Below are 26,650 nucleotides of genomic sequence, written 5' to 3' on the forward strand. Positions count from 1 at the left end.
AGTGATTTTAGATACACAGATGTGAGCGATCACTTAGAAAGTTTGGCCACACTACTGAAAACGCAGCTATCAGAAGATGATGGACTTTATGACTCACAGGAGCTACTGGCTTCAAGTCATACAAGCCTGCCAGCTTGACTTCAGTCACTGCTCGCAGCAGTGCTTAAGTGTCAGTCAAAGTGCTGGGGTGTGCCTACATCTACATCTCAGTGATTGGATGCTCTGTGCATACGCTCATGATTGAAATCCAGTGGCTCCTGGGAAGAATAAAGTTAATTTTCTCCCAGTAGCTGCTTTTCCAGTATGGTAGTCAGGCACCTTCCAAAAGCTATTAACCTGCAAGTTGACCCCATAGCTGCAGGTAAATATCGTTATCTGACATGACCGTCATAAACCACATGCTCAAAACTAACTCATGCCTTTTAGCTTACACAACACACGATAGGGATAAGGTTTTTTTTTTTTAAACTTATATATCTTGGTAAATAACTCTTTTCATATGCTAAATATTAAAGGAAATTCTTTTGTATAGTATTTATTTGAAGAAACTGCAGTGCAATGATGAGCACAAATTGACTTAGCTATTGCCTCTTAAATGCATGGCCGTTCCTAATGGAGCCTAATCTAATTCCTTGTTCTGAAATCAAATCATCTTGGCGCCAGATTCCATGTGCGCTTTATTTTTCTGTTTGGTCAAGAGCAATGTTTTTTTTTTTTTTTTATTTAAAAGACCTCAATCCTAAACTGTGAGGATTTGCCATCCCTTTATCAACAGTCAATCTCTGATATAGATACGGGTCTATTTAAAAGATATTGCTGTAAGATGTTACAAAAGTCATACATTTAATTTTTAATAAAAATATTAAAATAGTTGGAATTTTTAAAATATGCAAGATTTTTACCAATTAGAAAAAAAACACGCCAAACACAGCCACAGCTTGTGCGTCATTGAAGCTAAGGACCGAGGTGACACTGTTTTTAAAGGGAACCGGTCACTAGATTTGTCCCCTATAAGCTGCGGTGAGATATTATATATAGCATTCTAGAATACTGTATGTGTCCAGGCTAATGTGTATAATGTAAAAAAAACAGCTTTAATTATACTCCCCTACGGGGCGGTCGGGTCCGATGGGCTTTGCTGATCTTGGTCCAGCGCCTCCTCTGTTCTTGCGATCACCGACCTCCTTGTTTTGTGGGGATGATGCATCCTACATCATCCACACAGTCGTGCACTTCTCTCTGCTCTGCTGTGGGCAGAGCAAAGAACTGTAATTCGCAGGCGATAAAATCTAAACGCCCGCGCATGTGCACTACAATACTTTCACCTGCCCTCAACAGAGCAGAGAGAAGTGCTTGTGAGCGCAATGGAGGACTCTGTGTGGATGACGTAGGACGTGTCATCCACATGGAGCAGGGATAGAGGATAGTGATCTTAAGAAGATGGGTGGAGCCGGACCGAGACAAGCGACTACCTTCGGACCAGACCGCCCCACAGGGGAATATAATTAAATATGTTGTTTTACGTTCTACAGATCGGCGTAGGCTTTTATATAAAGCGCTGTGGAATTAATAGCGCTATATAAGGGAATAAATATTATTATTATTATTATTATTATTATTATTATTATATACACAGCATTCTAGAATACTGTATATAAGAACTTAGTGGTGGTGGCCACAATTTATAGGGGAAACACCTGGTGACTGGTTCCCTTTTTTAAGAAAATTTGTTTGCTAAATGGATGAAAAGCTCGTATTACTATAATGTTGCCTACACCAATTTGAAAATGATTGATCAAGAACACCACTCATCCAACAATGGCTACCTAATGCTGTAGCATCCTGAATTCTTAAGGGTTTACTTGATTTTGGATTTTATTATAAACCATTTTTTGTTTTATGAACAGCTTGAGAGGTTAAACAGATAGTGTATGATGGAAAAGATGAAAAACCTACAGTATATCACAAGTGAGTACACCCCTCACATTTTTGTAAATATTTTATTTATTATATCTTTTCATGGGACAACACTGGATATCTGACACTTTTTGATACAGTATAAAGTAGTCAATGTGCAGCTTGTATAAGTGTAAATTTGGTGCCATTTAAATAACTCAACACACGCAGCCATTAATGTCTGGCAACAAAAGTGAGTACACCCCTAAGTGAAAATGGCCAAAGTGAGCCCTAAGTGTCTTTATTGTGTGGTCACCATTTTTTTTTTCAAGCACTTATTAACTTCACTTATTAAGAAGGAGAGATGTTGTGATGGTGGAATATGGGTGGTTGTGTGTCATGTTGTGTAGATTTGTATTTTAGGCGTGGTTCACTGTCCATTATTTGCATTCCTTGTGTGTACATTGTATTGTCTGTAGGTTACCCCCCCCCCCCTGTAGTGTTTCTGTCCCTAGGTTCGGGGGAGGGGGGGCTGGAATCCACCTAAACTCTCTGCTTACCTGGGGGATTGTCATTCTAGGTGAGACTTACAAGAGAGAGGAAGCAAGATTGACCCTGTCACGAATCAGGGTATGGGGGCTCCTCGTGTATCTTTTGGAGCAGTACCTTCCTGTACCCGAGGTCGCCCGGCCCGGTCTCCTGAGTCACGGATCATGACCAGGATTTTTTGGAATTCTGACTGTGTCAAAAAAAGCCTACTGATCATGTGCGGGACGCCTATGGGTCTTTTGACACTATCTTGGCATGTTAGTGGTGTGGCACGTTTCTATTGTTCTATTAACCCCTTCACGACCATGGACGGATATATCCGTCATGGATCGTGTCCCGGTAAGCCCCGCCCCCTGCCGCGGGCAGGCGGCGTGGATCGGCACACATATCAGCTGTTTTCAACAGCTGACATGTGTGCCTACATGTTCCGAGTGGAATCGCATTCCACCCGGAACATTAACCCCTTAGATCTCGCTGCCAAAGTCTGGCAGCGAGATCTATATGCGCGCGGCCATCTTTTTTACTTACCGCCGCCCCCTCCGGACGTCACGTGAGTGATCACGTGACGTTCGGTGGTTGCCATCGTAGCACAGGGTCATGTGATGACGCCTGGTGCTATGAAGTTTCACTTTCATTCTTCCTCGGCACGGAGCAGAGGAAGAAAGAAAGTGACTATTTCTGCTGTTTACAGCGGTATAGCTGTGATCAGCAGATAGCGATCAGCAATCGGATTGCTGATCACTATAGCCCCCTAGGGGGACTAGTAAAATAAAATAAAAAAAGTAAAAAAAAGTTTTAAAAAATTAAAAAAAAAAACAAAAAACCTAAAAGTTCAAATCACCCCCCTTTCCCCCCATTGAAAATTAAAGGGTTAAAAAATAAATAAATATACACATATTTGGTATCGCCGCGTTCAGAAATGCCCGATCTATCAAAATATAAAATCAATTAATCTGATTGGTAAACGGCGTAGTGGCAAAAAAATTCCAAACGCCAAAATTACGTTTTTTGGTCGCCGCAAGTTTTACGCAAAATGTAATAACAGGCGATCAAAACGTAGCATCTGCGCAAAAATGCTACCATTAGAAACATCAGCTCGAGACGCAAAAAATAAGCCATCACTGAGCCATAGATCCCAAAAAATAAGAACGCTACGTGTTTCGGAAAATGGCGCAAAACGTGCGCCACTTTTATTGGACAAACTTGTGAATTTTTTTTAACCCCTTAGATACAAGTAAACCTATACATGTTTGGTGTCTACAAACTCGCACCGACCTCAGGTATCATACCCACACATCAGTTGTACCATATAGTGAACACCGTGAATAAAACATCCCATAAACTATTGTGCCATCACACTTTTTTTGCAATTTTTCCACACTTGGAATTTTTTTGCTGCTTTCCAGTACACCATATGGTAAAACTTATGGTTTCATTTAAAAGTACAACTTGTCCCGCAAAAAACAAGCCCTCATATTGCAAGATTGACGGAAAAGTAAAAAAGTTACAGCTCTCGGAAGAAGGGGAGCAAAAAACAAAAACGCAAAAATGGAAAGTGCCCCGGGGCTGAAGGGGTTAATAAATAAATATATATATATATATATATATATATATAATATATATACATATATATATATATCTATATATAATATGAAAGAGGCAAGAGTCCCGGTGCACCACCTACTCCGCGTGTTACTACACGTTCAGCTACTTGAGCCCTACTGAGCCATGGAGGGGATCATGGTGCAGACTTGCGGTGAAGACCAAGATAAATCCAAAGGAGAAAGAAAGTCGCACTCCAGATGATCACCATATCCCTCCGTCTTTATTGCAGGGGAAACATGAAGGTACAAGCGGTGGGGAGGGTGAGACAAGCCATACAACGCCGGACGACGACGTGCCGTTTCGCTAGAACTTAGCTTCCAGGGGTCCAGTGCAAACTGCCATGCAGCACCGCCCTTTTAACACAAATGGTGCGGGTACTGCATTAGCAGAGTGATTTAAAATGCAAATATACAATTAGTAGCCGCAAAAAACAGGTGAAGACTTCAAGGGTATTAACATATCACAGTCTAATACACATATCTCTCAAAATACAATAATATACAAATTTGATTTGATGTTTGTCTTTCCTGACGGTCCTGAGGAAGGGGGCAGAAGCTCCTAAAACGCGTAGACCTGGATGAAAATAAAGATACATTAATCTGAACATCTGTCTAAGTGATCTTTTGGCGCAGTATTGAACACCTCTCTCTACTTTTCCCTGTTAATTGACTGTAGGCAGGACACACATGTCTTTTGTTCTCTTCACCTGCTTGCCACCAAACACACTTGTCACCATCTGAAGTCACTAAGTTTATCATAGTTCTACAAATCAATGTTCTTACCCTGCTTGCCTTCAGGAACTTATTTGCGGGCTTACTTGTGCATGATCTTTAGAAGAAGCTTTCTTCTGGGATGACAACCATGCAGACCAATGGGATGCAGTGTATGGTCTGAGCACTGAGAGGCGTACCCCACCACCCCTGCAACCTCTGCAGCAATGTTGGCAGCACTTATACGTCTATTTTGAAAAGACAACCTCTGGATATAATGCTGAGCACGTACACTCAACTTCTTTGCTCAACCATAATGAGGCTTGTTTTGAGTGAAATCTGTCTTGTTACACCACTGTATGGTCTTGGCCACCGTGATGCAGCTCAGTTTCAGGGCGTTTGCAATCTTCTTACTGCGTCGACCATCTTTATGTAGAGTAACAATTCTTTTTTTTTTCTAATCCTCACTGAATTCTTTGCCATGAAGAGCCATATTGAACTTCCTGTGACCAGTAATAGAGAGTATGTGAGACAACACCAAATGTAACACACCTGCTCTCCATTCACACCTGAGACCTTGTAACACTAATGAGTCATATGTCACCGGGGAGGAAAAATGGCTAATTGGGAACAATTTGGCCTTTTTCACTAAGAGGTGTACTCACTTTTATTGCTAACAGTTTAGACATTAACCCCTTAACGACCACGGGCCGTAAAATTACGTCCTAATGGTCATAACGTTACTGCTCGCGGTCTGCCGGTGGCAGCATGCTGCGATCGGTGCACATCTCAGCTGATTTTCACAGCTGAGATGTGTGCCTGCTATGCACGAGCAGAATCGTTATCTGCTCGTGCCGTTTAAACCCTTAAATGGAGCTGTCAATATGTGAGAGCGCCATTATAAGCGCGATCGCGGTAAACTTTTACTTACCGCCCGATACCGGAAGTCACGTGACGCGATCACGTGACTTCCGGTAGTTGTCATGGTAGCTCAGGGTCATGTGATCACTCCTGTACTACACATGAATTGCTTTCACTTTCGCTGTGCCCGCGGCACAGTGAAAAAGAAAGTGAGCGTATCTGCTGTTTACAGCTATGTAGCTGTGATCAGCAGATAGTGCAGAGCGATCGGACTGCTGATCGCAATAGCCCCCTAGGGGGACTAGTAAAATAAAAAAAAGTTTTAAAAAATTAAAAAAAAAAACCCTAAAAGTTCAAATCACCCCCCCATTCGCCCCATTGAAAATTAAAGGGTTAAAAAAATAAAAAATATACACACATTTGGTATCACCGCGTTCAGAAACGCCTGATCTATCAAAATATAAAATCAATTAATCTGATCAGTATACGGCGTAGCGGCAAAAAAATTCCAAACGGCAAATTGACTTTTTTTGTCGCCACAACTTTTGCGCAAAATGCAATCAGAGACGATCAAAACGTAGCATCTGCGCAAAAATGGTACCGTTAAAAACGTCAGCTCGAGACGCAAAAAATAAAGCCGTCACTGAGCCATAGATCCCGAAAAATGAGAACGCTACGGGTCACGGAATATGGCGTAAAACGTGCGCCACTTTTTTCGGACAAACTTCCGATTTTTTTTTAACCCCTTATATAAAAGTAAACCTAAGCATGTTTGGTGTCTACGAACTAGCACTGACCTGAGGCATCACACCCATGCATCAGTTTTACCATATAGGGAACACAGTGAAAAAAATATCCCAAAAACAATAGTGCTATCGCACTTTTTTTGCAATTTTTCTGCATTTGGATTTTTTTTGCCGTTTTCCAGTACACTATATGAAAACCTACAGGAAAAACACTGAAACACATGTTATATAAACAATAATATTTATTATTGAATCAAATATGTAGAAAAGATTAAAATACAAAGATTATGAAAAAAGGGGGGAGGGGAGGAGGATGCAGAACAATGATGATACAGAATAACCCCCAATGGTCACCCCGGACTTGTAATCAAGGTGTATGCAAATACAGTTACAATCAATGCAAGTAATGTTAGGTATACTCATGGAATAATGAAACCGAATTAGTCCATGTAGTCAAAAGGTCATATAAAGCCGTAGGTGTGTAGGAAATAAGGAGCATGAATATTTAATCCTTTAGGCTCAATTTTTCCTTAAATAGATCTCTAGAGAATCTGGTAGATACTCCTCACTAAATTAGAAAAGCTATTTTAAAAGGATAAATTCGGTATACATGTGACCATGTGCATATAATGACAATTCCAACAGTAGATGCTGAAGCTGTAGAAAGAGTTCTTCATGTACTGTATTCAAGCTAGGCTAGTGGATATAATCACACCAAAGCAATTTTAGAAATGTATAAAGCACTATATGCAACCCCTGTCAGGTGGAGCTGAGATGGAGTGCACCACAATAAGATAGGCTAGTGCCTAAGAGAAATTACTTAAACATGTGGGTATTGAATCATATCAACATGTATATAAGCAATATGGAAAAATACGTGTATTCAGAAAACACTCCATATGTGCTCCACCAGACTGGAGGAACCACATCAGCCAGCAGTGATGTATTTATATAGCTCAGTTGTTAACCATACAAAAGATGCTCAAGATGCTGAGGCTGTGGAAAGAATTCCTCATATATTATATTCTGTCTAGGCTAGTGGATAAAAATACACAAAAACAGTTTTTTGAATCTTAATAATATATATATAGCGCACCATGTGCAACCCCTGTCAGGTGGAGCAGAGATGAAGTGCATCACATTAAGATAGGCTAGTGCCTAAAGGAAATTACTTGAACATGTGAATACTAAATCATATCAACATGTATGTTGGCAATATGAAAGGATACGTGTTTTCAGAAGACACTTCACATGTGTTCCACCAGGCTGGGGGAACCACATCGGCCGGCAATGATGTAGTTATAAAGCACAGTTGTTAGCCTATTATACGATGTATATATAAATGTATATAGGGGTTCTGTTAACTATCCACTAGTCCGTTAGACACAGCATCAAACAGTAGCTACGGAAAACAATTTTATCTGCAGAAAGTCTGTTTAACCAGATTAGAGGATAAATACCATTCAAGAATAAACATGTATGTTGGCAAGTTAATACATCTAGAAATGAAGAGTGCCCAATGCAATAAATGCTACAATATATGGGCCATAATTTCTGGTTTACAGATGTATCCCTGAAAACACAACAAGACTGTTCAGCTACTGCAATTGTTAGACCTATTTAATGCCCAATGCAATAAGTGCTACAATATAAGGGCCATAGTTTCCAGTTTTCCGGTGTATCCCTGAGCATGCAGCAAGTCTGTTCAGCTACTGATGATAGTAAACCTAAAGCATACTAACTTAATCACATATAGATGCACAAGGGCCATCAATGAATTACTTACATATAGGAGACCACTGGGAGGCTTCCCAACGCGCGTTTCGCCGTCTTTATCAAGGGAAACGTGAGTGTGTATGGTGTGGGGTGCCTTTTAAAGAGTGTATGGCGTCCGAGGGCGCCACATGCACGGCCGTGCGGCGTCTGTCGTCACTTCCGGTTCCGGGACCGCGGCACGCAAGGCGCGATCCCGAGACAGGAAGCGGCAACAGAGGTGAAGAGTATTGCGTGTAACAAGCGCATGCGCATAAGAAGTTCTTATGAGACATAGATTAGGATGTCATTTATGATAGCGTAAATATAGATTCATGTTGTTGTATTCACAAGCTATATCTATATTGCAAGGCACGCTCAAAAATGATGGAGGAGCCTGTACAGTTTATCCATATTAAAAACATTTAACTGTATAATGATATAGTAAGCCAACATATATTATACATGGCATAGACACAGGAAAAAGCTGAGAAACCCCCCAGTGTTGGCCATACACAGTCATCATACATAGAATACAGATTCTTACAATATTAAGAGTAAAAGACACATAATAAAATATATAAAAAAAAAAAATTTAAAAGACATGTAAAGTGGATGTGTAATTAAAGTGAAAAAATGGTAGTGATAAAAATGTGTGTCAGATGGGTAGGTGTAAGGGATAACAGTGTAAGTATATCCGGTGAAGTGAAGCTGTGACCACTGTGACTAAAGAGTGAACGAACCTAACAGTGAGAAATTACCATGTTGTATGGGGGGAAGGAAGGGGGGGGGGGGGGTTGGGAAAGTACAGGACATGTGGAAGTGACGTTATAAATAATGTCCCCAGAAAGTAAAATGGGACATATATGACTGTGGAATGGCAAGTGAATGTGTAGGTAAAAACTAAGGTATAAAAGAAGGGGGGGGGGGGGGAAGGGGGAGGGGGGAAAAGGTTAATCATGTTGTAGTTGGGGGAAGTTTGTTTGGGGGGTTGGCAGGGGCTGTGAAAGGTAAATAAAAAGTATGTGAGGTGAAGGTGAAAGTAAAATGTGATGTATAAAACACTGTACAGGAATCTCAACAAATCATCTTGGTGGAGTTAATTGTTCACCGAGCCGTCCATGCGAAGTTGTCTGATGTACTTGTTGAGGGATAAAAGGCACACAGGTGTTAATGGGATGGAACTTGATGGCGAAATAACTAGGATTAAAATAAGAAGAAATTAGTACAAATGAAGAAAACATGTTAAGAACAGATTAAAAACAAGTTAAAAATTCAGATGGGTCAAAATGGCTATCATGATAAAGGCTTGGGACAAATCTCATCACTCAGAACCTAAATCTAACGATCATAGAAAAGGTGAAAAACTCAGGGATTCATTAAGGCCTATTGGTGTAAGAGCATTTAGTGTGGAAATCCATCTGACTTCCTTCTGGGCCAAAAGCTTCTTCCAGTTGCCTCCTCTTTCAGTTATTATCACTCTGTCTATGCCACTAACTCTGAGTTGGGTGTCATCGCACTGGTGAAATTGTTTGAAGTGTCTTGGTATAGTCTTCATTCCAGAAATATCATCTATTTCCTTGGCTGCTCTGATGTCCAAGACGTGTTCTCTCGTCCTCCTGCGTAATTCTCTAGTAGTCATTCCTATGTAGATCTTATCACACGGACATTTTGCACTATAGATTACTCCTATTGTGCCACAATTAATTTGGTGTGTAATCTTATAGGCTTTTGTACCTGTTGCATCAGAGAATTCTTCTGTAGTGGTGATATTATCACACGCTACGCATTTACCGCAAGGTCTGCAGCCCCATTTCGGTCCTTTACTATTAAAGATACCCCTGGGTTTTTTCTGTGAGAAGTGGCTATTGACTAACAACTCAGCCAGATTTTTAGATCTCCGGTAGGTGATTGCTGGGTTTTGTGGAATATATCTCGATAATGCGGGGTCCAGTAATAGGACATTCCAATGTCTCTTTAGGGCCTGCCAAAGTTCATTATTTCTGGAATGAAAAGTTGAGATGAATCTTACCATATCAGGGCTATTGGGTTTCTTATTGTGATTATACAGTAATTCCGTCCTATTTGCAAATTTTGCCTTCCTATACCCTCTCTGTATCGTTTTCTCACTGTATCCTCTCATTTGGAACCTCTGCCATAGGTCACTAGATTGATGTTCAAAGTTTTGATCCGTTGAACATATTCTTCTTATTCTGAGGAATTGACCTCTCGGAATGCTGTTAATTAGGTTCCTAGGATGTGCTGATTGGGCATGGAGTAAACTGTTGACTGCCGTCGGTTTTCTGTATACATCTGTCGTTATGAAACCACTATCATCAATATTAAGAAGAACATCCAAAAACTCCATATTATGTCTTCCTGCTTTGTATGTGAATCTTAAATTGATGTCATTCTTATTGATATATTGCATAAAGACAGTCAAGTCCTGTTGGGAACCCTGCCAGAGAAAAATAATATCATCGATGTAGCGCCCCCAATAGGAGACCTTGTCCAAGTGGGGGGCCACATCGGTGTAAAAAAGGTCCCTCTCCCACAGCCCCAGGAACAAGTTGGCATATGAGGGGGCACAAGCTGCCCCCATTGCTGTTCCCTGGAGCTGTAGGAAAAAAGACCCATTAAACAGAAAAAAATTGTGTGTTAGTGCAAACTCTAGCAGGGTTAATGTGAATTCACAAATGTCATCTGGGTGGCTAGCCATTTCCAAATAGAATTTAACTGCCCTGAGCCCATCCGCATGTACTATGGATGAGTACAAAGCCTCCACATCACATACCACTATCAGGGTATCTTCATCAAGTTGTATTCCATCTAACTTCCTCAACACATCGGAAGTATCCTTGATGTAGGACGGGATCGTTTCCACAATTGGTTTTAAAATGTGGTCTACGTAACGACAGATGGGTTCACATAGGTTGTCAACTCCGGAGACAATTGGTCTGCCTGGGGGATTTTTGGCGTCTTTATGGATTTTAGGAACCATATAAAACGTAGCAATTTTGGCCTCAGGTTTGAATAGATATGATAGTTCTTTCTTGGTGATTGTATTATGGTCCACCGCCATCTCTAAGATATGTAAGAGTTGTGCCTTAAACGATATCAGGGGATTGAAAGTAAGTTTCTTGTATGCCTTTTGGTCACTGAGATGTTTTAGGACCGTATTAAGGTACATCTGTACCGGCCATAGTACAATATTCCCCCCTTTGTCTGAGGGTTTTATAATCACATCATCCATAGCCCGTAGTTCTTCAATTGCTATCCTCTCCTCTCTCGTGCAATTGTCATGGGGTATGGAATGATGTATTCTTTTCAGATCATCTGTGACTAGTCTGACAAATATGTCTATGTTGGAATACATATTAGATGGTGGGAATTTGTTAGATGGTGGAATGATGTTTTTAGGCATTCTACTTACTGGTGGTGGAGTCTGTTCATCTAGTAGGTCCTGTAGAATTCTCACTGTTTCACGTTCTTTTGCTGTAAAGAATATATCTGGTCCTTCGTTTTTGTGGAAGATCTTTTTGAAGGTAAGCTTTCTAGCGAATAAGTGTAAATCCTTTAACGCTGTAAAGAATTGAAAATGAGAAGAAGGTGAAAAGGTTAGACCTTTACTCAGGATTTCAAGTTGGGGTTCCGTGAGAATTTTATCTGTAAGGTTAATTACCTTATAGGAATTATTCCCATTCTTCCTGTAAGTATTCTTACGGAATGGCAATATTTTCTGTTGTTGATCCTGGTTCTTCCCGGCCCCCTTAGCTGAAGCACCATATGACATATTGGAAGTGGTACTATGTTCTGTGTCTGACGAAGCCACCGATGAATATGATGGCATGCGTTGTATACGTTTACTTGTTTCTGTGCTTTTCCATTTGTAAACTCTATCTTTTTCATAGTCTTGAAGATCCCTGTGAAACTTTTTCGTTTTGTTATCTTTGATTTGTTTTTCCCATATTACGAAGGATTTGTCTAGGTCTTCATGAAATTTTTCCCTTTCGGGCTCAGAGAGTATCTTCATAAGTTCATCTTGTTTCTCATTTATCTCACCATCGATATCTTTTATGGTTTTGGAATTTTTGTCGATGATGAGTTCCAGATATTTTTTGGAGCAATTATTACTGGCCAATTCCCATTGTGCAGTGAACTCCGTGTCTTCTTTACCATAGGACGGGAACACTTGAACTCTCAGTCCACGTGGGACCATGTCTTTCTCCAAGTAATTTTCCAGTGTCGTTTTATTCCACCAGATCTTAGTTCTGCGGTGGAATAAACTAGTGAGATTTTGCTTTAATTCTTTGGTATTAGACCCATCTGAATTCACTGTTTGCAGCTTCTCTCCCTTAAAAATGGATGCAGCTTGGGTGACCCAAGATGCTTCTTTGGTGCGTATATCCATACTATGAATGGATTTAAGCCTCTGTGAAAACACAGGAAAATACTTCAATAAACAAGAGAACATATTAATTGTTCCAGTGTATATATACATGAAAACCTACAGGAAAAACACTGAAACACATGTTATATAAACAATAATATTTATTATTGAATCAAATATGTAGAAAAGATTAAAATACAAAGATTATGAAAAAAGGGGGGAGGGGAGGAGGATGCAGAACAATGATGATACAGAATAACCCCCAATGGTCACCCCGGACTTGTAATCAAGGTGTATGCAAATACAGTTACAATCAATGCAAGTAATGTTAGGTATACTCATGGAATAATGAAACCGAATTAGTCCATGTAGTCAAAAGGTCATATAAAGCCGTAGGTGTGTAGGAAATAAGGAGCATGAATATTTAATCCTTTAGGCTCAATTTTTCCTTAAATAGATCTCTAGAGAATCTGGTAGATACTCCTCACTAAATTAGAAAAGCTATTTTAAAAGGATAAATTCGGTATACATGTGACCATGTGCATATAATGACAATTCCAACAGTAGATGCTGACGCTGTAGAAAGAGTTCTTCATATACTGTATTCAAGCTAGGCTAGTGGATATAATCACACCAAAGCAATTTTAGAAATGTATAAAGCACTATATGCAACCCCTGTCAGGTGGAGCTGAGATGGAGTGCACCACAATAAGATAGGCTAGTGCCTAAGAGAAATTACTTAAACATGTGGGTATTGAATCATATCAACATGTATATAAGCAATATGGAAAAATACGTGTATTCAGAAAACACTCCATATGTGCTCCACCAGACTGGAGGAACCACATCAGCCAGCAGTGATGTATTTATATAGCTCAGTTGTTAACCATACAAAAGATGCTCAAGATGCTGAGGCTGTGGAAAGAATTCCTCATATATTATATTCTGTCTAGGCTAGTGGATAAAAATACACAAAAACAGTTTTTTGAATCTTAATAATATATATATAGCGCACCATGTGCAACCCCTGTCAGGTGGAGCAGAGATGAAGTGCATCACATTAAGATAGGCTAGTGCCTAAAGGAAATTACTTGAACATGTGAATACTAAATCATATCAACATGTATGTTGGCAATATGAAAGGATACGTGTTTTCAGAAGACACTTCACATGTGTTCCACCAGGCTGGGGGAACCACATCGGCCGGCAATGATGTAGTTATAAAGCACAGTTGTTAGCCTATTATACGATGTATATATAAATGTATATAGGGGTTCTGTTAACTATCCACTAGTCCGTTAGACACAGCATCAAACAGTAGCTACGGAAAACAATTTTATCTGCAGAAAGTCTGTTTAACCAGATTAGAGGATAAATACCATTCAAGAATAAACATGTATGTTGGCAAGTTAATACATCTAGAAATGAAGAGTGCCCAATGCAATAAATGCTACAATATATGGGCCATAATTTCTGGTTTACAGATGTATCCCTGAAAACACAACAAGACTGTTCAGCTACTGCAATTGTTAGACCTATTTAATGCCCAATGCAATAAGTGCTACAATATAAGGGCCATAGTTTCCAGTTTTCCGGTGTATCCCTGAGCATGCAGCAAGTCTGTTCAGCTACTGATGATAGTAAACCTAAAGCATACTAACTTAATCACATATAGATGCACAAGGGCCATCAATGAATTACTTACATATAGGAGACCACTGGGAGGCTTCCCAACGCGCGTTTCGCCGTCTTTATCAAGGGAAACGTGAGTGTGTATGGTGTGGGGTGCCTTTTAAAGAGTGTATGGCGTCCGAGGGCGCCACATGCACGGCCGTGCGGCGTCTGTCGTCACTTCCGGTTCCGGGACCGCGGCACGCAAGGCGCGATCCCGAGACAGGAAGCGGCAACAGAGGTGAAGAGTATTGCGTGTAACAAGCGCATGCGCATAAGAAGTTCTTATGAGACATAGATTAGGATGTCATTTATGATAGCGTAAATATAGATTCATGTTGTTGTATTCACAAGCTATATCTATATTGCAAGGCACGCTCAAAAATGATGGAGGAGCCTGTACAGTTTATCCATATTAAAAACATTTAACTGTATAATGATATAGTAAGCCAACATATATTATACATGGCATAGACACAGGAAAAAGCTGAGAAACCCCCCAGTGTTGGCCATACACAGTCATCATACATAGAATACAGATTCTTACAATATTAAGAGTAAAAGACACATAATAAAATATATAAAAAAAAAAAAAAAAAAAAAAAATTTAAAAGACATGTAAAGTGGATGTGTAATTAAAGTGAAAAAATGGTAGTGATAAAAATGTGTGTCAGATGGGTAGGTGTAAGGGATAACAGTGTAAGTATATCCGGTGAAGTGAAGCTGTGACCACTGTGACTAAGAGTGAACGAACCTAACAGTGAGAAATTTTCACAGCTGAGATGTGTGCCTGCTATGCACGAGCAGAATCGTTATCTGCTCGTGCCGTTTAAACCCTTAAATGGAGCTGTCAATATGTGAGAGCGCCATTATAAGCGCGATCGCGGTAAACTTTTACTTACCGCCCGATACCGGAAGTCACGTGACGCGATCACGTGACTTCCGGTAGTTGTCATGGTAGCTCAGGGTCATGTGATCACTCCTGTACTACACATGAATTGCTTTCACTTTCGCTGTGCCCGCGGCACAGTGAAAAAGAAAGTGAGCGTATCTGCTGTTTACAGCTATGTAGCTGTGATCAGCAGATAGTGCAGAGCGATCGGACTGCTGATCGCAATAGCCCCCTAGGGGGACTAGTAAAATAAAAAAAAAGTTTTAAAAAATTAAAAAAAAAAAACCCTAAAAGTTCAAATCACCCCCCCATTCGCCCCATTGAAAATTAAAGGGTTAAAAAAATAAAAAATATACACACATTTGGTATCACCGCGTTCAGAAACGCCTGATCTATCAAAATATAAAATCAATTAATCTGATCAGTATACGGCGTAGCGGCAAAAAAATTCCAAACGGCAAATTGACTTTTTTTGTCGCCACAACTTTTGCGCAAAATGCAATCAGAGACGATCAAAACGTAGCATCTGCGCAAAAATGGTACCGTTAAAAACGTCAGCTCGAGACGCAAAAAATAAAGCCGTCACTGAGCCATAGATCCCGAAAAATGAGAACGCTACGGGTCACGGAATATGGCGTAAAACGTGCGCCACTTTTTTCGGACAAACTTCCGATTTTTTTTTAACCCCTTATATAAAAGTAAACCTAAGCATGTTTGGTGTCTACGAACTAGCACTGACCTGAGGCATCACACCCATGCATCAGTTTTACCATATAGGGAACACAGTGAAAAAAATATCCCAAAAACAATAGTGCTATCGCACTTTTTTTGCAATTTTTCTGCATTTGGATTTTTTTTGCCGTTTTCCAGTACACTATATGGTAAAACTTATGATTTCATTTAAAAGTACAGCTCGTTCCACAAAAAATGAGCCCTCACATGACCATATTGACTGAAAAATAAAAAAGTTACGTCTCTCAGAAAAAGAATGGCGAAAAAAAACGGAAAGCGAAAAATCGGCTGGTCGTGAAGGGGTTAATGGCTGTGTGCGGAGTTATTTAGAGGACACCAAATTTACACTGTTATACAAGCTATACACTGATAAAATGTAAAGTAGGCAAAGTGTCATAGCTTTAGTGTTGTCCCATGAAAAGATAAAATATTTACAAAAAATGTGAGGGGTGTACTCACTTTTGTGATGTACTGGAACAGGTGTGTAATCTGTTTCATTACTGGTAGCTATTCCTTATTGCATAACATTAGTAAGCCAAGTTGACATTCATGCTCCATCAGATGAAAGTCGGATATAGCAGCTATATAATGTATGGTGCCATTCCAAGGTTTTTAGCAAAATAACCCCACCTTGTGGAGGGCTCCATGTTGTTAATGTGCGGTCACACTAATTAAAAAAAGAAAAACCTTTATGGTAGTGATTTATTCATTTCTGAATTTTGAAAACTACAAGTGAAGCCACCCTCATTACTTTTGAAAAATCATTTTTTTAAATTTAAATATATATATTTTTAATATTCTGCTAAGATGTTTGCAAAAGGCATATATCAAAATGTACTGCGAACAATGTGGATTTTGTTTTATTTTAATTTTTATTGCTTTTTTTTTTCTTTTTTTTTTCTTCAATGTTTAGGCATGACGGTCTGAAGTTTCCACATAAAAGATTCTCTATATAAGCTTTAGGGTATCTGCACAGAACATCTTTTTCAGGTGGCTTCTGCCTGCAACCTGCCTTAAAACGAGCCGCAAAAACACCATAGAGTGACCATAATGCATAGGATTAGAATCCTACAACCCTCTTATCTGCTGGCATCCTTTTGTACCTATTTTGATTAGTAGGTTATTGTTGCAGCGAGATGCACATGTTACATCAATCTGGGCCTACTAATCAGAAGAGTCGTCAAAGCTTGATAGCAGAACGAGGCTCGCAAGGCTCTGAATCGGGGACCATGGACTACAAATGATGCCAATGGATTAGGCTCTTACGAATCTCTTTGTTCAACTTTTGTCGATATTTTGATAGTTGATAGTTTGGTCTCCCTCTCAATCAGTAGAGCATTGCGGGAGACCAGATGAGAATGAAACCACAAAGTCTCTTACTTTCGCTCTAATGCAGGCTTTACACGAGACGACCGATCGTGCGATGCATCGTCGCGGTCACGGTTTTCGTGATGCACATCCGGCATCGTACATGATGTCGCCTCGTGTTACACCTCCTAGCGACGCAGTATTGCTCACAAATCGTGAGTCGTGTACTCGTCGCTAGGTTTCATAAAATTGTTCAATTAAAATGGCGCCGGTTGTTCATCGTTTCCATGGCATCACACGTTGCTCCGTGTGACACCACGGGAACAATGAATACAGCTTACCTGCGTCCTGCGGCAGCTGCCGGTTATGTGGAAGGAGGGAGGTGGGCGGGATGTTTACATCCCACTCATCTCCGCCCCTCCGCTTCTATTAGCCGGCTGCCGTGTGACGTCGCTGTGACGCCGAACATCCCTCCCCCTTCAGGAAGTGGACGTTCGTCGCCCACAGCGAGGTCACCCGGAAGGTAAGTGCGTGTGACGGGGGTTAAACGAGTTTGTGCACCACGGGCAGCGATTTGCCCGTGACGCAAAAATGACGGGGGCGGGTACGATCGATCATGCTATCGCACGATAGATCGACTCGTGTAAAGCAGGCATTAGTCAAAGGTGGGAAAAGGTTTGATTTTGTAGAGATCTTTTTTTTTTTTTTTTTTTTTTTTTTTATATATCCAGGTGACCTGTGCGAGTGCTTGGATATATGAAATAAAGGGAAAATTTTGTGTCAAATACCCCAAGACAGTGGGCATGCTACTTGGTGATTATGGTAAAACCACCCAAGGAAATTGTATATCAGCCATTGATAGGTTAGAAGAAACATGAACAGACAATCCCTGGTATGTTGTATTAATGTGGAGGTGAGGACCGCAGACAATGTCTATAATTAGGTGGGATTAACATGTAGATGGTACTGGAAACCAAAGCTGCTGGGATGCACCATCTCCCATATGGCTCATCACCGTACGCATTGCCCATCTATGTACAGTACTAGACAACAAATCTCAGTCATATGTTTTTGATTCAGACGGCAAACTATTGTTTGTGATTTAATGGATTATGTTATAAAGCACAGCTTCATTAAAATATTAACTGCATCCAGATTTTTGGCTGACATTACAAATGGCTTGGGATCAAAATCAGTAACATGTTTCAGTTACCGCTGTGATTAGAGCCCATGTTTCATGACTCTGATCCGAATGTTAAAGGATTTGGTTTAGTAAACTACTGTTCTGTGGCAATATAATTATATCCAGCGACAACATCAGTTCCATTAACTGTGGCAGCAACAGATGTAGCATTGCCGAATGTGTCAGGTAATTCATACAGTTATCAAAGTGCAGAAATATATAATGTCACATGATTTTTACAAACTTTGTCAACTGTCATGGTGGCGCTAGGCTCTGTTCAGACTACAGATTCTGACACTCTGCTTGATAACTCCTTTGGTGTCTGTGATCTACACATTCAGACTTTGGTGATGACTTGCGGAGGCAGGCTAGCAAGAGTTGATCTCTGCTAGTCTGCTTATTAGTCTCCTTTGATCACATGTGGTTGGGAAGCCAATCACATCTGCTCCCCTCCTATATATGCTTGTAGGATCCTTCCACATATGTCAACTTTATTTTATCTTAGTCTGGATCACCACCCATCCCCAGATCGACTCTCTGGTGTGATAACATTCCTGTGTGCAATTGTGGATTTAACCCTTGTTGCCTTTTTTGTTGCTACCCTCTTGCTCTTGTTTTACTCCGGAGTCTCTTTGTCTATTCCTGCGTGTGTGCAGTGTGTCAGAATTTTTTTGGTTTTTATTGTCTGTCCTCATCGGTTTACCATCTCACTCCTTCCCTGTCTCTCTCTGGGGGCAGGGGGGTATTAGGGTCGTATTTCGCAGGAGTATAGTAAGGCACGGGACTCCGGCTTCTCCACCATTAGGAGTAATCCAGAGGTGAAAGATGGCCTAGGGTCCCCAAGCATATGGGACAGCATAGGAAACCCTGTCTCTTGCTATCCCGAAGTAAAATGCAGTGTGTTTTCTCTCATTGTGATGGTTGGTATTCTTTCTGAAAATCCTACTGACTGAATTGAGAAAGTCGTGGCCCCCTCTCCATTCAATTCTGGCTGCGGTGGTGCACCCAGGTGAATGAAGACTGGTGTGGCACAGCATTTGTTACACTGCATGTTTTCTTAATGGGACAGTGATGACCTAGTTTTAACTTTAAAAAGGTATATAAACTTAACAACCCTCTTCCCCACCCCCCCACAAAAAAGCAACTAATATCAGAAATTGTGAACCCTATTGATTGCTTAAACAAAGGGGGCAAAACTACTCTTCAAAGCAAAGCAGTGCATAGACTTGGTGTCTGATCCCTTACATCACTCAAGTACCAGAATCCGATTATCTGAACTTCTGCACCTTGAGTTCAGTGATTAGTATGGGTTTGTATGCCGAGACTTGTTCCATATATAGTGTGTGACACATGTGAAAAGGAGTGTTAATTAGAACTTTTAAGTACCCTTTAAAGAATTGTCCAATGTTAGAAAGACATGACTACTTTTGTTCTAGAAACAGTGGTGTCCTTGGGTTGTGTTGGGTATTACAGCTCGGCTCAATTTACATGACTGACGGTCATACCTACGTACCACCGGTGGACAGATGTGATCATGACTTAAAAGAAAATCCAATGTTTTCTAATCCTATACAACTTCTTTCACAATTCATTCATATGACACTGATCGTGTATCCCTAGAAACCAAACCACCTTTCATACAGGATTGTTCATCATCATTTTTCTTTTTCTTTATCCAACTATGTAGATGTGATGTGGGCCCCAGAATATTGATTTTCACTGAAAAGCTGAAAAATGCTGCTTCTTCTTTGAGAAAAAAGTACCTCCATCCCTAAAGTTTTGTTTATGTAGTTCTTGGATGTCCATGGGGAGGTTCCAAGCAGCAGTTGCAATGAGCTGACCAGGAACCCTGTAGTTGATTATCACTTGAAGCCCATGCAAATCCTAATAATTCTGTTGGTCTCATTTACTTGACTGTGTTGTATTAGGAACGTCTAACCAAGTTTTTTTAACATTTTATGACCATTGCTGGAATCTATAAAAATGAGCAAAAATTTGTACGGTCACCAGTTTTGACCTCTGGTTGTTGTTTTTTTTTTTTTTTCGTTTTTTTTGCATTTAGACGTTTTCTGTAATTCGCATGCTTGGGCTGGTAAAATTATAATTAAACTCCTAAAATTGTCAATTTTTATTTACTAACATTTTAAAAAGGGAAAATCCCAACATCAAATATAATACAATACATATATCGATACCAGGAGAAAGTACAGGGGAGGGGCCTAGCCCTTAATAAACCCTATAGCTTGCCCCTACCTTGCCGCGGAGGTCGGCGCCCTAAAGGCCTGCGCAGTTGGCGCCCCCGCTCAACGAAGACTATCCCTCCGGGCCCTAGATGCCCCTAACAGATGAGGTGATAGTACTATGAGGAATGATTTCCAATATTTGAACCAACAATAATATCTCAAATATGCATAAAAATGTACACACCGTCACCAATATAATTAAATTAGAGACAATGATAGGGTACAATGACCCAGAAAAAACCATTCATAGGTCACTAATGGTTCATAACACAAACCGCCCGACGCGTTTCCCCTCATCTATATGAGGTTCTTCAGGGGTAGAAAATCTAGTCAGTTCAAAGTTAACACGATAGACAATTAGATGTTGGTAGTCCTATATCATACTGAGAGCTAGTTGTCCCCAAAACATATACAGACCCAATAAATGTAAATTAGAACCTAATGACTCACACCCATCAGGTCAAAAAAATCAACAAGGGTGTTCAATTGCATATATAATGCTGGAATCAGGGGCAAAAAGCAAATTATTCAGATACATATCATTAGCTACTTAGCTTAAGCCTCAGTGTGCGATAGATAAGGACAGTCTTCACTGGACTCCCTAGATGGAAAGCAGGTCCATAATCCCCTACTTCCCCTACTGAAGTTGTACCACAGCACTCTGATTGCGTCTAGACTGGAGGATGGCAAACTGAGGAGTTTATCTGCTGCTGATATGGGGATTATGGACCTGCTTTCCATCTAGGGAGTCCAGTGAAGACTGTCCTTATCTATCGCACACTGAGGCTTAAGCTAAGTAGCTAATGATATGTATCTGAATAATTTGCTTTTTGCCCCTGATTCCAGCATTATATATGCAATTGAACACCCTTGTTGATTTTTTTGACCTGATGGGTGTGAGTCATTAGGTTCTAATTTACATTTATTGGGTCTGTATATGTTTTGGGGACAACTAGCTCTCAGTATGATATAGGACTACCAACATCTAATTGTCTATCGTGTTAACTTTGAACTGACTAGATTTTCTACCCCTGAAGAACCTCATATAGATGAGGGGAAACGCGTCGGGCGGTTTGTGTTATGAACCATTAGTGACCTATGAATGGTTTTTTCTGGGTCATTGTACCCTATCATTGTCTCTAATTTAATTATATTGGTGACGGTGTGTACATTTTTATGCATATTTGAGATATTATTGTTGGTTCAAATATTGGAAATCATTCCTCATAGTACTATCACCTCATCTGTTAGGGGCATCTAGGGCCCGGAGGGATAGTCTTCGTTGAGCGGGGGCGCCAACTGCGCAGGCCTTTAGGGCGCCGACCTCCGCGGCAAGGTAGGGGCAAGCTATAGGGTTTATTAAGGGCTAGGCCCCTCCCCTGTACTTTCTCCTGGTATCGATATATGTATTGTATTATATTTGATGTTGGGATTTTCCCTTTTTAAAATGTTAGTAAATAAAAATTGACAATTTTAGGAGTTTAATTATAATTTTCTCAAGTTTGTACTTCTAAATTATCTCTCTGGTAAGAAACTATGCTTGGGCTGGTAGCTCCTGTCTGTTTTTACTAGATTCACGATTTTGTGATATCGTACGGCATAGAAAACAACAGAGATATCCAGTAGATGCCAGCCACAAAAGAAAAGTCCTCCTATAACAAAGGACTAGGCCGAATGTTGGAAATGGATGCTGAAAACTTTTTTGCTTGTCTCCAACTGTGGTTACCAATATGGTCTACCAATTGTGATGCATACCTCCCCAAGTTTTCCACTACTAATGTGACCTCTTTCTTTTATCCTAACTCTTCCTAACTACCACTTTCCTAGTATACTTCTGCTTTCTATTCTAATCCTGTAAGCTTATCTCTATGAGGTTCATAAATGCCTTTATTGTTGTTTTAGCTTTGATTCTTCTGGCTGTAGACTGGAAGCGGACCAACTGGGCATGTCACTGATGGGGGCTGAGAGGTGATTGAAGTGTGATTTGGGCATGCGTGCCGAGACTGCTGTCACTCACAGGCAGCCCCATCCCCACCAGTGACATGCACTGCTCAGTTAAGGAACCCTCACAGCTTATGAATCTGACCAGTGAAGTGCGAGAAAATCTCGCATTGCACTTGGACCAATGTTATTCAATGAGGAAGAGCAGATGATCAGCTTTTTTTCTCATCCAGATTCTGTATGAGAGAAAAGTCGCAGCATGCTGCGATTGTCCGCAAGAGCCATGTCACTCGCACCCATACAAGTCTGTGAGTGCGAGTGAAAGATTGGACTGCACTTGGATGACATCCGAGTGATGTGCGATGATTGCATCAACTGACAATGGAGGAGAAAGGGAGATTAATCCCTCCCTCTCCTCCATAGCTGTGTTCCGATTGGATTGCAGGATTGGATCACAGTATTATGGCACTCAGCTCACGCTGGCATCAGAGCGGGAGCCGAGGTCATTAGCATATCGCATCCAATGCATTTGCATCGGACGTATGCCATATGATCATCTGAATCCAGCCTTATGCTATGTGCGCACTTTCCGTCGTAATACATGCAGTTGTAAACGCAAGTTTTAGCCTTAATTGATTTAGCCAAAGTTGCCTTTTCCAGAAATTTATCGCTGTAACGCATGCGTATTTACCGCGTTTTAGATGCGTTTTTAGCGCTTTTTCCATGCGTTTCCACATGCGTTTTCACAGATGCATTTTGTACATCAAGACACTGCTAAATAAAGATTAAATAGTCAAACAATGAAAAAAGAGAAAAAAAAGGGACAAATCTATATTAATGGGAAAAATAATGGAAAAAGATATATTTAATAAAATTATAGCGTTAATATACATTTTATCGGTAAAATAGCAATAAATGCATATTATTCTTAAATTAAGTTGTCGGATTATGTGTGTGTGTAAAGGGACATATCAAATCATTATTTTGATGTTCAAAAAGCATGCATTTTGGTAGTCCAAAACGCATGTTTTCGGCAATGAAAAAGCAGGTAAAACGCAGGAATTTTGATATTTCTTGCTTTTTGCTACTTCTCATTGACTTCAATGTTAACAAAACGCACCACAAATGGCAAAAACAATTGACAGGGTCCTTTTCTGAACACATGGTTTTTGACCAAACTTATGCAAATTTTGAGATGCGTTTGGAAACGCAAAGTGCGGACAAGAAATCATGAATTCTCATTGTCTTTAATGGAAAACCAAAACGCATGCATTTGGGCACAAAAACGCTGCAGTTCAAAACTGATCCTAAACGCACCTGAAACGCAGGTGAAAACTGAAAGTGCGCACATAGCCTAAGTCTAATTTTGGTTGGCAGCCAGAAGGATCCAAGCTATAACAATAATACAGGTATTTACGAGCCTCTTAGGCTACTTTCACACATCATTTTTTTTCCATCAGGCACAATCCGGAAAAAAACGGCTAAAATGGATACGGCACCAGATCCGTTTTATCCCCTTTGATTTGTATTAGCGCCGGATTGTGCTGGATTGTAACGGTTTTTGTCTCTGACAAAACAACGCATCGCGCCAGATCCGGCCTACGGATCCGTTTTTTTAAACTGCGCATGCTGCAATTTATTGTAAAAAAACGGATCCAGCAAAAAAGGACAAAAAAGGATCCAATGCATCCGTTTTTGCATATTCTGAGACGGATCCATAGCATCAAGCACACGCCGCATTGTGCCTGATGCCAAAAAACTGATGTGTGAAAGTAGCCTTAGAGAAGCAGAGTGGATAGCAAAAGTATATTAGGAAAATGTTAGTTGGGAAGAGTTAGGATAAAAGAAAGGGGATCATATTGGTAGTGGAAAACCTCTTAAAATTCCTGTCTGCGGCCCATTAAGCCCCATCCTTGGTCTGCTCAGGAAAGTTCATTTAGGGGCCCTTTTTGTGATGCAATCCTGATAAAAACAGGTCAGTTAGGAGCCATGCTGTGGTTTTAGGCTCATTTATTCTGTACGCCTTTTACTACAGACTAACCAAAGGTAAAAGGTGATTCGCTTTAAAGTTCAGCAGTAAATTCAGAGACTATATTGTAGGATTTGCTATGAATGAGGGACCCTGCTGATGCTGTGAAGAGAGTTGTATGTCTTATATATATAAAAAATCTTAATGATGTCATCTCTTCCAGGAAAAAGAACAATGAAGAAGGACAAAAGGAACAAAAAGAAGAAAAAGAAGTTGCTTGAAAGGGCTCAGGAGCAGCACAGTGTTTTCCTCGCCACAGACAGGACCAGTCAGTAAAGAGACGATTTTTGATTTTGATTTTTTTTTTTTCTTTTTTTTCAATTGCTAAGTGCACAAAGGCTGCTACATGCTCTTGCACACAGATGAACTGCAGAATGGCTGCTTTATTGATATTGGTTACTAATATTTTGTGAGTATATCACAAGCTTATTTGTGTTATTTATACTTTTTTTATTTTTTATTTTTTTTTTAATCTTTTTACCTTTTCCTTATCTAAAAGAACGCCAACAGTTGGAAATACTGAGTTGAATCAGTGACCTGGTGTAGATGTGTCAAAAACTCTCTCCCTTTTTATTTTTTTTTTCATTTATTTTGTTTTTTAATTCAGTGCCTATGATGGAAACCGCCAGTATTTTGGATCAGGACTGTTAACAGGACGACATGCAGCAAATAAATGGACTTGTGTATATTTCTGTAAAGGATCAGTGTGAAAAAAAAACTAAACCTTTTTTTTGGAAGTAGAAATATAAATTAATTTTTTTTAAGTTTACGGTTTCTATATTGTACATTCAAATGATTGTATTTGGAATCTTTGTTTTAGCTGTCATTGGCTCTCGGTGCCCATTATAACCAAACAGTTCTGTATTAAAACTGTTGATGCTAATATACAGCAACTGCTTAGTGTCCCAAATGGCGCAGCAGTTATACCTTGTACATAGTGCTGAGACGCTACTTATAATAAACCTATTTACCGTGTATCCATAGGTGTCTTGCATTTATAGGTTAGACTAGCAAACACTTGGATAGAGCTGAGCTGCAGTGTCATGGTTAGGTAAAAAAATGCTTGAAAAATCACATAAGGACGAGAGCGTCTTTACTTTTTTTTTGTTTGTTTTTTCATATTCCAAAATGAGTGGCCAGATGACTATATTTGATGAGAAAAAAACCTCCTGTTTATTGTAACGGCAGTCCGGGACCACAGACACAAAATGGTTAACCTGAACCGACTAGGGCTAGCCACCCACTAAGCAGGATCCTGAGGTACCGTGAAACCCTTTAACACCTATACAGTTATCTGGATTTATTGCAAGGTCCAGGAGATCGCTGCCTATGGAAGAGCTGCAGTCCAAAGATGACGATAGTTGCCAGGCAGGGTCAAAACCAGGAAGTTAGTAAGGTACAAAATCGGAAGGCAGGAGGAATGTCCAGAAAACAGGCCGAGGTCAAAACCGAGATGTCAGGCAAAGTACAGAATCAGCAGGCAGGAGGAACGTCAGGAAAACAGGCCTAGGTCAAACAGGGGACAAAACAACAAGGTGTGCACCGTACCAGTAAAGGGGGTAGCTCTAGCAAAACACAGGACTATATCTGGAAAAGAACAGATATAAAAAGGGTGTGGTGCCTTCCAATTGGTTGGAGTGGGAGTTGATAACTTCAGCTGGAAGGCACACACCCCTACAATCAGCCAGTGGTATTGCCAGCCAGACCAAGCATGGGATGGGCAGCAACTGCGCCCACCAGAACTACTGGTACTGACTCCTCCTCTATCACCAGCACTGTCCACAGCGGGAATACGGCGGCGCTTGGTGACTGGGGCAGAATTCACAAGAGCAGACTCTGGTGGAAATGTGAAATTTAAGCTAAATGTGGCCACCCAGTGATTGTGATATTTGCTACCAAACCTTGGACAGTTTGCAAAGTACAACGATAATGTATTGAATTTGTATAGCGAGAAGCTTGGGGCCTCAACAAAGTTTTCAGCTAAAACCAATGAAAAGGATTTGTCATTACTTTTTTTTTTTTTTTCTCCTTTTTTTTTTATTAATGGTTTTTCCTTAGCATAGGCAATCAATATTTGATCAGAGATGGTGTGACCGCTGCTGTTTCGGGACTTTCAGCCGCAGATGGCAATGGTAACAGTTG

At 40.3% G+C, this 26,650-nt stretch overlaps 1 protein-coding gene across 1 annotated transcript in view; it reads left to right on the forward strand.

The window, feature by feature from the left end:
- RSPO2 (R-spondin 2) overlaps positions 1-25,478 on the forward strand; it is a 267,109-nt gene extending 241,631 nt beyond the window's left edge. The window contains exon 6 of the mRNA XM_075316218.1: positions 24,672-25,478. Coding sequence (XP_075172333.1) covers positions 24,672-24,784 — 113 coding nt within the window. The 3' untranslated portion in view covers positions 24,785-25,478. The remainder of the gene's footprint in view (positions 1-24,671) is intronic.
- Positions 25,479-26,650: the final 1,172 nt, after the last annotated feature.

The sequence above is a fragment of the Anomaloglossus baeobatrachus genome, chromosome 6 (assembly GCF_048569485.1).
Source record: "Anomaloglossus baeobatrachus isolate aAnoBae1 chromosome 6, aAnoBae1.hap1, whole genome shotgun sequence".
NCBI lineage: Eukaryota > Metazoa > Chordata > Amphibia > Anura > Aromobatidae > Anomaloglossus > Anomaloglossus baeobatrachus.